The sequence below is a fragment of the Pelodiscus sinensis genome, chromosome 9, assembly GCF_052426305.1.
Source record: "Pelodiscus sinensis isolate ZL-2025 chromosome 9, ASM5242630v1, whole genome shotgun sequence".
In the NCBI taxonomy this organism is placed as follows: domain Eukaryota; kingdom Metazoa; phylum Chordata; order Testudines; family Trionychidae; genus Pelodiscus; species Pelodiscus sinensis.
Window position 1 is genome coordinate 24,973,146 of NC_143060.1, and position 14,056 is coordinate 24,987,201.

General features: G+C 42.9%; 1 protein-coding gene across 1 annotated transcript in view; it reads right to left on the minus strand.

Annotated features, from left to right (window-relative positions):
- Positions 1-14,056, minus strand: part of LRRIQ3 (leucine rich repeats and IQ motif containing 3) — a 100,270-nt gene that overhangs the window by 16,886 nt on the left and 69,328 nt on the right. Inside the window, 1 exon segment of the mRNA XM_075936241.2 lies at positions 5,541-5,679. Coding sequence (XP_075792356.2) covers positions 5,541-5,679 — 139 coding nt within the window.

Genomic DNA, 14,056 nt, shown 5'->3' on the forward strand with positions numbered 1-14,056 from the left:
ATTCAGTATGGCTACTAGGATGTTTTCTTACTCTTTGAGGTACGTGAGAATTCAAAAATAATTTTCTTAAAATCCTCCTATTCTCAGTTAAGAGGGACTCCTAACATACATATAAAGTAGACATAGTGGCCCTCTGTGTTTATTTAGCACATCACATACTGAATCAACATTTCCTTACGTATACTCGATTTTTTAAATGTCTACAGTGCTTTAAAGACTTTGTTCAATAGCAAGATGTTGTTATAGACATTACTTTGATTCCCTGGAATTATCATACCAATATAGTTGCCCAAGTCTTTTATGAAAGCTCTCAGCCTACACTGCATACAACGAATCATAACTTAAATTAGCCACTTGAATTAACAGAGTAACTAATAGCAACAGTAGGTTGTACTGGGAAGCAATTAAATACAATTATCTATCATGAATTAAAGTAAGAAGCACCTAAATATGTAACCAGCAAAAATTATGACAACATCGTTTAAATAATGTATGAACTTGACATTAAACTTTGAGTAAAAAGTACCCTGAACAGGCATGTTTGAGAATGAAAAAATGGTTGATGTTAGAGAGGCACCATATTCTCCATAATTTCACCATTCAAATAAAAATTAAAGGTCATGGTATTAAAAAGATCAGGTGGTGATATATCTTTTATTGGACCAACTTATGGTGAGAGAACAGAGATTAAAAATAAGCCAGCGTGCCCCTGTGTAGTGCTCAGACAAGAAGCCATCTGGCTGGGGTACTCGGCTGAAGTGGGAGGGACGGGCGCTCCCAGCCAGGCTCCCAGGGCTTCCTGCAGGCTGCCACACTCAGCAGCAGGCAGGCAGCTTAGAGGGGCTGGCTGGGGCATGCCTCCCAAGACTGCCCCAGCACTGAGCTCCCATCCCTTGTCAATTCAGTGGGGGTGAGGGAGGCTGTAGCCGCACATACCAGGCCCCTGCTACTTTTCCTGCTTCCTCTGACTAGGGAGCAAGGAGAAAATTCATAGCTTGCTGCATTCCTCCTCTGCCCTTTTCTTGGGCAGTTGGGAGCGAGAGGAATGAAGCAGGCTCTGCACTTTCCCCTCACTCCCTACGCAGAGGAAGCAGGAAACACAGCAGGGACCCAGTATATGTGACTCCAGCCCTCCCCCTGACTCCCTGAAATGGCACCCTTGCTCTCCCCTACATTCACCTCGACACACACACAGCCTCCTACCCAGAGCCCCCTGCTCTGAGTCCTTCCCCACAAACCCCTTGCTCTGATCCCTCCACACAGTCCCAGCCCCCTGTCCTGACTCCCCTCACTCCAACCCTCTGCCTCCTCTTACCCCCAACCCTGACTCTTGAACTCTCACCCCTGCCCCAAACCCCTTCTCATACCCCCAACCCTGACTCCTGCACCCCCTAACCCTTGCCATAAGCCCCACCTCCTCCCAACTCTGGCTCCTGCAACCCCTATATCCCCCCTACTCTGATAACCCACACTTCCTGCCCGGATTCCTGCATCCTCCACATCCCCCATTCCTGATTCCTACACTGTACAACTCCAGTTCCTGCCCTGAATCCCTCATCATACCCCCAGTCGACTCTCATATCCCCCCCACACCAGCTGAGTTCCTCATTCCCAAGCTCCTGCCCTGACTCCTGCTATGCTCCCCTCCACATCTCTGCCTGCCCTGAGCCTGGGCACTCACTGATGGATCTACAAATGACTATACTATTACAAAGCAATTTCAAAAATTACCTTGAGAGAGAAGCTGCAGAACTTGGTTTCATTTATAAGTTTGACACCAGTAATCAAGATAACCATACTCAGAGAGTAGTTATTAATGGTTCACAATCCTGCTGGAAAGGCATAACAAGTAGGGTTCCGCAGGGACCGGCTCTGTTCAATATCTTCATCAATGATTTAGATATTGGTATAGAAAGTACGCTTATTAAATTTGCAGATGATACCAAGCTGGGAGGGATTGCAACTAATCTGGAAGATAGGGTCATAATTCAAAATGACCTGGACAAATTGGAGAAATGGTCTGAGATAAATAGGATGAAGTTTAATAAAGACAAATGCAAAGTGCTCCACTTAGGAAGGAACAATCAGTTTCACACATACAGAATGGGAAGCAATGGTCTGGGAAGGAGTACAGCGGAAAGGGAGCTAGGGCTTATAGTGGAACACAAGTTAAATATGAGTCAGCAGTGTGATGCTGTTGCAAAGAAATCAAACATGGTTCTGGGATGTATTAGCAGGTGTGTTGTGAGCAAGACACAAGAAGTCATTCTTCCACTCTACTCTGTACTGGTTAGGCCTCAATTGGAGTATTGTGTCCAGTTCTGGGCACCACATTTCAAGAAAGATGTGGAAAAATTGGAGAGGGTCCAGAGAAGAGCAATGAGAATGATTAAAGGTCTAGAGAACATGACCTATGAGGGAAGGCTGAAGGAATTGGGTTTGTTTAGTTTAGAAAAGAAAAGATTGAGGGGGGACATGATAGCAGTTTTCAGATATCTAAAAGGGTGTCATAAGGAGGAGGGAGAAAACTTGTTCATCTTGGCCTCTGAGGATAGAACAAGGAGCAATGGGCTTAAACTGCAGCAAGGGAGGTTTAGGTTGGACATTAGGAAAAAGTTCCTAACTGTCAGGGTGGTCAAACATTGGAATAAATTGCCCAGGGAGGTTGTGGAATCCCCATCTCTGGAGATATTTAAGAGTAGGTTAGATAAATGTCTATCAGGAATGGTCTAGACAGTATTTGGTCCTGCCATGAGGGCAGGGGACTGGATTCGATGACCTCTTGAGGTCCCTTCCAGTCCTAGTATTCTATGATTCTATGATTCTAAGGGTTGAACAAAGACCTGACCTGGATGGGTCGCTAGATTACACACTCTAATGACATAAAAAGCTAAGCACCAGGTACTTATGGTCCACTCAATTTGCCTCATTTAGCAAAGACACCCTAAGGGTGTGTCTAGACGGAGCCATGTAAAGTAGTTTACCCGACATAGTCAATGAAGCGGGGATTTAAATAATTCCCACTTCCTTAAAATAAAAATGGCTGCTGCACTGTGCCAACAATCAGCTGATCCGGCACAGTGCCGCAGTCTAGACGCAGCGTGGTCGACAAGGGAAGTCTTTGTCGACCGTTACCTTACGTCTCATGAAACGAGGTTTACAGGAGTGGTCAACAAAGGCTTCCCTTGTCAACCGCGCCGCGTTTAGACTGCCGCGCTGTGCCAGATCAACTGATTGTCGGCACAGAGCAGCCACCATTTTTATTTTAATGAAGCGGGGATTATTTAAATCCCCGCTTCATTGACTATGTCGGGTAAACTACTTTACATGGCTCCGTTGACGGAGCCATGTAGTCTAGACACACCCTAATTAACAATATTTTTTCCTTTCTCTACTATTTATTTGTACCTTGAACTCCTTCATTCGTATGAAGAAGTGGGTTGTGCCCACGAAAGATCACAATACCATCTACATTTCTGTTAGTCTCTAAGGTGCTGCAGAACTATTGATTTTTTTAAAGTTTTTTATGCCTGTGAGAGGCACAAGCTTTCAAGCTCTTGTTAAGGTCAGGGAAAGGTACTACAAGCATCTCAGCTAAATACAAGATCAAACATATAGTTTAGCATAAGTAGTTAGCATATATTTTAAGGGGCCATTCAAGGTAAAGTAGCCCATTAGCATCTCTGCAGACATAGAATACAAAGGGGTGTTAGTGGGTTGCAAATTTTTGTAATAAACCATAAATCCACTATCTTTATCAAGACTATAATTTTTTGTTCATCTACCAACAACTTTGCTGAGCTGGTCACATAGTCTGAATGCTTGATCAGTGCCTCTCAAAACAGATTCTGTTTTCCGAGCTGAGGGAAGGACAGAGGAGTGTTGGGGGCCAGAGGAAACAATTTAAGGACATGTTTAAAGCAAACATGAAAAAGTGTGGTATCAGTGTCGACACTTGGGAATTTCTTGCCCAGGATGGTCCCCAATGGAGAGTGGTAATCCGTGAGAGGGTGGTGCAATATGAGAGGTCCTGCCGCAGTGCAGATGAGGAGAGGTGGAGAAGGAGAAAAGAGCAGCAAAAACTGCTTTGTGTCCCTCCAATAACCACCAGCACCTGCCCCTTCTGCGATAAGACCTGCATTTCCAGAACTGGGCTGATCAGCCATCTACAGATTCATAAATAGGAGGGTGACAGGAAGACGTCCTACTCATTATTGAATGACTGATAAGAGTGAGAGAGATTTTTAGTGTCTAGCAAAATTATGAATTTAAGCTCCCAAGTTTGTCTTTTGAAAGTGTAGTTCTAGGTGTTCTGGTTTCCTTTGAGGATGAGGACTGATAAGTCTGATATAGAATGATTGCTTTGTGGAAAGTTTTCGCCCATTTTCCTGGACAGCACAGGAAATTTGATGGACAAATGTACACAAGAAAACCACGGATCACCACACCTAACTTCATAGACCCAGTAACTACCCCAAACAAATCAAGGAATTTGTTATCTATAGCCAGGACTTCAAATACCACATAATAAGATTCAAACAGAAAGTCTGAGACATAGACCTTAACACACTCAAAACTGTCTTCACCCTTGGGTATGTCTACAGTGCACACTATCACGCATCTACAAAAGCCACCCATTATTTCAAACATTTTTTGAAATAATGGGTGTGCTATTTTGCCATCCCGATAAACCTCGTTGCGTATCTTACTTCAAGCTTATGGTGCTGTGTAGATGCACCCCTAGAGAAGACTGGTTCATACAGAGATAAAACCCCATCTAACTGCAAACCTCTAGTTGTCACCTACCACCCCACATGGGAAACCATTCAGGAGATCATCAAACAACTCCAACCCATGCTCAGTGTGGACCGTATGCTGAAAGAAATCTTTCCTGAACCCCCTCTTCTGGCCTTCAAATAGCCCCCCAACCTCATCATCAGAAGCAAGCTTCTCACAGACAAGGCCACACAAACATAAAGCCATGCCAGATTCAAGAATATTCAGTTCTGTTTAAGGGGTGTGCTCTAATGGACACAGATTCTTCTGCTTGTTCTCTCTAAGCTTGATCTCTCTTTTCTTTCTTCCCTCCAACCTATCTCTGTCCCTGCCCCAGTTCGCTTTCCCAGGTTCATTTACCTAGTTTAACCAGGATTGCTATAATCGTTATTAGAAACTTTGGCCAGGTCTACACTAAAGGGGAAAGTCAACTTAAGATACGCAACTCCAGCTACATTAATTACATAGATGGAGTCAAAGTATTTTAAATCGTGTTTTGGTGCCATCCACACAGCGGAAGGTCGATGGGAGCACACACTCCCATCAACTTCCCTTACTTCTCGTGAGGAGCAGGACTACCAGCACCAATGGGAGCATCCTCTGAGTTCAAATTAGCATGTCTTCAGTAGACCTGCTAATTTGAACCCCGAAAGATCAACTGGAGCAGCTTCAATCTTCTCCGTAGTAGAGACAAGCCCCTTATCTCAGTTATGGTTACTTAGATTTTTTGTTTTATAAAGTGTTACAAAAGTTACATAACAAACCCTTCTTTGGGATTCTCTTTTCCTCAAGTTTTTTCTTTTTTTCTTTTTTTCTCAATGTGGGTGAAATGGAGAAAACTGGTTGTTTTTTTCTTCTTAGACATAAAAGAGGAAGCTTTTCAAAATTATCCATATATAGGACCTGTTAACAAAACAACATTTATTTTAATTGAACTTGCCATTATAATCAAGAAAAATGAAGACTTGTAGCAAGAATGCCCCATATACTACTTTTTCCTATAATTAAATGTTCTAGATACTTTTTTTAACTGATCTGATTAAAAATCTCTCCATTGTGTTTCTGATTTTTGTAAACAGATGCTACCCTTTTTCTTGCAAAACTATTTGTAACTAGGCAAAGTCTCTATTCGTTTGGCTAGGTGACAACTTGTTCCAGCCTCACATTTCTATAATCCTGGAAAAAAATACCAGTTTTTAGTTTAAACAACTCTTTAGTCATCATCTGTTATACCATGATGCATTTTTCTGCATCTTGTTAGTAACAATGACTTTAGCTGTGTGATCAAAGAGCTCTAAAAACAGGTTTTAATATTCTCATTTTCAAGTTAATACAGTGCTTGCTGAAACAGTTGAAGCTCCTACCCTTTATTTATCCAGAGAACTGGTATATAACATGCAGTAACAATTAATGCCATGTTATATGGTTACCTGCCTTGTGGGTAGGTGGTGTATGTGTGATTTCACTGCAAGGAGCGCCTGGCCCTCAGAGACTGCATATGGGCTTTGGAGGCCAGGGTGGCTGAATTGGAGGAGCTAAGGGAGGCAGAAAGGCACATAGATGAGGCTATGGCCACTGTAGATCTGTCCCACCTCCATCAGACAGCCTCTGTGCTGTTAAGGAGGATGAAAGGCTCAGGATGTCTACACCACAAAGTTATTTCGAAATAACAGCCCTTATTTTGATATAACTTTCTTAGCATCTACACAGCCAAACCGCTATTTTGAAATTAATTTGAAATAGCAGAGCGCTTATTTCGAATTTGGTAAACCTCATTATACGAGGAATAACACCAAATTCAAAATAGTTATTTCAAAATAAGTGCTGGGTAGAAACTTATTTCGAAATAGGGGGCCTCCAGCCTTCCCAAGGTGCCCTGGTGGCCATTCTAGCCTCAACCAAGAACATTCCACTCCCTCTCCCCATCCACGGAGCCCTTAAAGGGGTAGACTCTGGGCAGTGCCAGCTCCAAGCCTGCCAGCCCAGAGCCAGTAGTCACTGCTCCAGACCCAGTGGCCCCAAAACATGAGCCAGCAAGCCACTGGCAGCCAGCCCTCCACTGCTCCCCAGGAGCAGTCTGCCAGCTCCCAGGAGCCTGCCAGGGCCCAGAGAAGGCAGATGCCTTCCTGGTCCAGGGTTGAGATCATGGACCTTATTCAGATTGTGGGGGGATGCCCCCAACGTCCACGATCTCTGCACTAGATGGAAGAACATTGCTGTCTATGGCAGGATAGCTGCCAGCCTGGCCACCAAAGGCAACATGCAAACCCAGGAGCAAGTTTGCATGACAATCAAGTTGGTCCGGCGAGATGCCCAACCCTGAGACCTGAGCTTCCCCTTCCCCTTCTTCCTCTTGCTTCCCCCTTCCAGCTCCCTCCTCCCAGGTTTCCCCCTCCCCTCTCCCACCATCTCTTCTCCCCACTCCCACCTCCTTTCCCCAGTCTCAATAGAGTTTCATTCCCCCCACCACAGTTTTGTTAAATAAAGAGAGTTGGTGTTCATGAAAATACGTGCATTTTATTTTACATCAGGAAGGGGGGGTCAGGGAGGGGTAAGTGGAAGGACGTGAGGAGGAATGAGGCACAAGGCCCCAGAGGGGCAGACCAGGGAGGCTCTTAGTGCTCCAAAGGGTGGAAGCTCTCCCGCAGGGCCTCTTGGATACTGACAGCCCCCCGATGGACTCCCCAGATGGCAGCCTGCAGAAAATGCAGCCAGGCTCACAGCAACGCGTCCAAGAGAAGCACCAGAGTGCCCAGGAGCAGCTCTGGCTCCATGTTGCAGAGTGCTGTGGTGTCCTGAGTGAGGGCAACCAGAGCACGCAGAGACAAAATGCTTTGCTGTCCCTCATCAAGGTAGACAAGCAAGCAGGGAAACCTGAGAACTGGCTGTTTGGGGGGGGGGTCCCTTTAAGCACAGACCTCAGATAGCCTCAGGCAGCAGCCCCACACAGTAAGTCCTGACCTGGTTCCCTGCCAGAACTGGTTCTGGCCAGCCTTAAATGCGATTCAGAGTCCACTCAGTGTGGACGCACTATTTTGAAATAGCAAAACGCTATTTTGAAATTAATTTTGTGTGTAGTTGCCTTATTTCGAAATAACTATTTTGAAATAAGATATTTTGAAATAACACTGTAGTATAGATGTACCCTCAGGGAAGGAGAACAGTCAGCTGGAGCAGAGGGAAATGACCCCATAATTGGGACCCTCCTTCCAGATGATTTTATGGTATCCTCTCCCCCGAGGATACTTCTCCGGGGGAAGGAACTCCAGTCATTAGGAAAAGTCAGGTGTTAGTAATGGGGGATTCAATCATTGGAAACATTAGATAGTTGGATTTGTGATGACCAGAAGAACTGTATGGTGACTTGCCCACCTGATGGAAAGATAGCAGATCTCTCGAGACATCTAGATAGACTTAAGTATAGTGCTGGGAAGAAGCCAATGTTCATGGTACATATAGGTACCAATGACATAGGGAAGGGTAGGAGAGAGGTTCTGGAGGCCAAATTTAGGCTGATAGGAAAGAGATTGAAATCCAGGACCTCTATGGTAGCATTCTCTGAAATGCTTCCATTTCCACATGCAGGGCGAGGTAGACAGGCAGAGCTTCAGGGTCTCAATGCATGGATGAGACAAAGGTGTAGAGAGGAGGGATTTAGATTTATTAGGCTCTGGGGAAATTTTTGGGATAGGGGGAGCTTATACAGGAAGGATGGGCTCCACCTAAACCAAAATGGAACCAGACTGCTGGCACTTAACATTAAAAATATTGTAGAGCAGTTTTTAAACTAAGGGCTGGGAGAAAGCCAATGGGTGCAGAGGCGCACATGGGTCGGACAGAGACATCTCTTAGGGGAGGGTCTATTAACAGAGATTCTCTATGTTCTAGTCAGGATGGAAGAATGGGTCAGATCAGATGAGACACAATCAAATGAAAAAACGACTCTTAACGCATCAGGAAATGGCAGACAAATAAATAGTGAAATTTTTTTAAAGTGTTTATACACCAAAACTAGAAGTCTAAATAATAAGATGGGTGAACTACAATGCCTCATATTAAAGGAGGATATTGATATAATAGGCATCTCAGAAACTTTATGGAATAAGGACAATCAATGAGACGCAGTCATACCAGGGTACAAAATATATCAGTAGAACGGAACAGGTCATGCTGGTGGGGGAGTGGCACTATACGTGAAAGAAAATGTAGAATCAAATGAAGTAAAAATTTTAAATGAGCGAAAATGTTCTATAGAATCTCTATGCATAGTAATTTCATGCTCCAATAATAAGAATATAGAAGTAGGGATATATTATCAACCATCTGATCAAGACAGTGGATGATGAAATGCTATGGGAGATTAGAGAGGTTATCAAAATAAACTCAATAATAGTGGGGGATTTCAACTCTCTCTATATTGACTGGGTATACGTCATTCCAGGACAGGATACAGAGATCAAATTTCTTGATACCTTAAATGACTTATTTGAGCAGCTGGTTCTGGAATGCACAAGGGGAGAGGCAATTCTTGATTTATTCCTAAGTGGAGTGCAGGATCTGGTCAAAGAGGTAAATATAACTGGATAGCTTGGAAATAGTAAACATAATGTAATAAAATTTAACATCCCTGTGGTGGGAAAAATACCACAGCAGCATTGTGGCATTTAATTTTAGAAAGGGGAACTACACGAAAATGAGGAGGTTAGTTAAACAGACATTAAAAGGTACAATGACAAAAATCAAATCCCTGCAAGCTACATGGAAATGTTTCAAAGATACCATAATAGAGACCCAGCTTAAATGTATACCACAAATTAAAAAACACAGTAAGAGAACCAAAAAAGTTCCATTGTGGTTTAACAACCAAGTAAAAGAAGCAGTGAGAGATTTAAAACAAATATTTTTTTTAAAGTGGAAGACAAATACTAGTGAGGAAAATAGAAAGGAGCATAAACTTTGTCAAAGTAAGTGTAAAAATATAATAAGAAAAGCCAAAAAGGAGTTTGAAGAGCAGCTTGCTAAAAATTCAAAAATAGTAAAATGTTTTTTAAGTACATCAGAAGCAGGAAGCTTGCTAAACAACCAGTGGGGCCCTTGGATGACCAAGATGCTAAAGGAGCACTCAAATATGATAAAGTCATTGTGGAGAAGCTAAATGAATTCTTTGCTTCAGTCTTCATGGCTGAGGATATTGGGGAGATCCCCAAATCTGAGACATTCTTTTTAAGTGACAAATCTGTGGAATTGCCCTAGATTGAGGTGTCATTAGAGGCGGTTTTGGAACAAATTGATAAACTTAACAGTAACAAGTCACAGGGGCAAGATGGCATTCACCCAAAAGTTCTGAAAGAACTCAAATGGGAAATTGCGGAACTATTAATTGTGGTATGTAAACTATCCTTTAAATCAGCTTCCGTACCTAATGATTGGAAGATAGCTAACATGACACCTATATTTAAAAAGGGCTTTATTGGTCATCCTGGCGATTACAGACTGGTAAACCTAACATCAGTGCCAGGCAAATTAGTTGAAACTATAGTAAAGAATAAAATTGTCAGACACATAGATGAAAATAATTTGTTGAGGTAAAGTCATCATGGTTTGTGTAAAGAGAAATCATGTCTTACTAATCTACTAGAGTTCTTTGGTGGGGTCAACAAACATGTGGCAAGGGGGATCCAGTGGATATAGCGTACTTAGATTTCCAGAAAGTCTTTGACAAGGTCCCTCACCAAAGCCCTTGAGTAAAGTAAGTTGTCCTGGGATAAGAGGGAATGACTTTTCATGGATTGATAACTGTTTAAAAGACAGGAAACAAAGGGTAGGAATAAATAATAATTTTTCAGAGTGGAGAGAGATAACTAGTGGGGTCCTCCAAGGGTCTGTACTGGGACCCATTCTATTCAACTTATTTATAAATGATCTAGCGAGAGGGGCAAACAGTGAGGTGGCAAAATTTGAAGATGATACCAAACTGCTCAAGCTAATTACAACCAAAGCAGACCGTGAAGAGCTTCAAAAAGATCTCACCAAACTAAGTGATTGGGCAACAAAATGGCAAATGAAATTTAATGTTGATAAATGTAAAGTAATGCACATCAGAAAAAATAATCCCAACTATACATACAAAATGATTGGGACTAATTTAGTTACAGCTACTCAAGACAGAGTCATGGAATCATTGTGGATAGCTCTCTAAAAACATCCACTCAGTGTGCAGCGGCAGTCAAAAAAGCAAACAGAATGTTAGGAATCATTAAAAAAAGAGATAGAGAATAACACAGAGAATATCTTATTGCCTCTACATAAAACCATGGTACATCCACATCTTGAATACTGCATACAGATATGGTCGCCTCATCTCCAAAAAGATATATTGGCATTGGAAAAGATTCAGAGAAGGGAAACAAAAATGATTAGGGGTTTGGAACAGGTCCAATATGAAGAGAGATTAAAAAGACTTGGAATTTTCAGTTTGGAAAACAGAAGAGTAAGGGAGGATATGATAGAGGTCTATAAAATCATGACTGGTGTGGAAAAAGTGAATGAGGAAAAGTTATTTACTTATTCCTACAATATAAGAACTAGGGGTCATCAAATGAAATTAATAGGCAGCAGGTTTAAAACAAACAAAAATTAGTTTTTCTTCACTCAGGGCATAGTCAACCTGTGGAACTCCTTGCCAGAGGATGTGGTAAAGCCTAGGACTTTAACAGGGTTAAAAAAAAAAAAAGCTAGATAGATTCATAGAAGTTAGGTCCATCAATGGCTATTAGCCAGCATGGGTAGGAATGATGTTCCTAGCCTCTGTTTGTCTAGAGGTGGATGACAGGAGAGGGAGCATGTGATGATTACCTGTTGTGTTCCCTCCCTCAGGGGCATCTGTAACCAGTGTTGGCAGGCAGGATACTGGGGATAGATGGACCTTTGGTCTGATGCAGTATGGCTGTTCTTACGTTGCCATGCACATGTGTAATTCTTGTCCCAGTGTTTCCAACTTTATGGTAAGAGGTAGGTTTTGTTTCTCTGCTCTCTGGCATGCTGGTTTTATTGCTTGAGACTTTCATAAAAGGATGCCAACTGATACTAACTGAGATTATGCATTTTATTATAAAGATGCCAGCCAACTGGAAATTGACATGAAATTCATTTAATGTACACTGCCAAACAGCTATCAGATAATACTTTTCTTTCACTTCTCAAGTGAGCCAGATCCTAACTAGTGACCTTCAGTTAGTTGAAAAGGATTGGTAACGTGAAACAAAACATTAAGAGTATATCTAGACTACATGCCTCTGCTGACAGGCATGTAAAATAGGCTACCCAACATAGTCAATGAAGCGGGGATTTAAATATCCCCGACTTCATTAAAATAAAAATGGCCACTGTGCTGTGCCGGCTCAGCTGATCATCGGCACAGCGCACGAGTCAAGACGCGGATCAGTCAACAAGAGAAGCCTTTGTCAACCGCTCCCTTATGCCTCGTGAAACGAGGTTTACAGGAGCGGTTGACAAAGGCTTCCCTTGTCGACTGATCCACGTCTTGACTTGCACGCTGTGCCGACGATCAGCTGAGCTGGCACAACATGGTGGCCATTTTTATTTTAATGAAGCCAAGGATATTTAAATCCCCGCTTCATTGACTATGTTGGGTAGCCTATTTTACATGCCTCTGTTGGCAGAGGCATGTAGTCTAGACGTACCCAAATAATCCAGTGCACCAGATCTATGATATTCTGTAGGTAGGTCAGTAAGATATTTGAGACCTTGAACACATGATTTGATATACATATTGTAACTTATATATGTCAATGTTAAAACTTATAATTTAAAAAACTCTTTACAAACTGTCTGGCAGTAGTGTAGGAGTGCACTACACTTTCTTCAGAACTTTATGACATCTACTTGTATGAAAACAGCCCCCACTGTCAATTTCCCCACTCCAGACTGTTTCCTGACTGACAAAGCTGTATGCCATTGCAAGCTTCTATAGGGCAATTGCCGCTTGCTTCTCCATGGTCAGAGTGGGTCTCATTATGGTATCCTGGCGCCTGGGAGAGCACAGGGAAGAGCGATTCACACAGTTCCAGGAATGTGGCCTTGCTCATTCTGAAATTCTGCAGTCACTGCTGATTGTCCCATCTCTGCATCACAATGCAATCCCACCAGTCTGAGCTTGTCTCCCGATGCCAGACCCGGAATTCCACTGCGTCCCAAGGACTGAGTTGAAGGAATGCTTGCATGAGCACCAGGCATTGCCTGAGTAGCATGTTTATGCCTCACCAACCTTCGTTCTCATCCTCTGTGAGGTGGAGCAATATGCATATGCTCTTGAAGTACAGTGGCATGAAGCGCATCATGACAGATATGAGCATGATAATGCTTTCATGGCAACCAGGCTTCATGCTCATGCTATTCTGGTGTCCATGCAAGTAAGCAAGGTACCACGAGGCATGAACACACTGCTTCTCCTTTATGTCATGCGAGGTGGAAGGGAGTAGGCAAGTGCCTTATGGGATGCTGCTGACATGAGCCCCTCCAACCACCCGCTCCAGAATTTTGGACCCAGTGGGCATCAGAAGCATAGCCTGGACTGCAAAGCTACCCATGGTGCCTCACCCTCTGAATCAACAATAGGCCCCCTAATGGGGATATACTATTTCAGACAACATTCAATTCTTCCCCACAGAGAGGACACAGACCTTTGACTTCTCAAAATTGGGTGTCCAGAAATCAACCATAATAGATTCAACTTTATCTCGTAAACATGCTCTCAGTGAGGAAGCAGTTACAACTCTATTTTGAGGCAATTTTAAGACAAAAATCTGGTTTAGGCATAAGTCAAAAAGAACAATGAAAACTGTATTTTTACTGTTCAAATAATCATATATAGAATAAACCTCTTTTTTCACTACATAAATACTTTTGTTAATATTGTGGTCAGATTACAGAAATACAACTTACTATGAAGGCATCAAGCAATAATTTTCCATTACACTGAAATAATTTCTAATGGAGAGTTAAGCTGCTGTCAGCCGAAATGGTCAGGGCAGTGTGTGTGTGTGTGTGTGTTACACCCAAGTCTTCAACTGCTGAGACGCAAAGTCTCATTGCAGTGGGCAGCCTAGGAGGCTGGAGGGTGCCCCGAAAAATAGTTTAACGTCTGTGACTTTACTGCTAGGACCGGAGTCCCGTCGCAGAGGGCAGCCAACAGGCTCTCAGACGCCCCAGTGTGTGTGTGCGCTATACACCCGAGACTTCAACTGCTGAGACCGGGGTC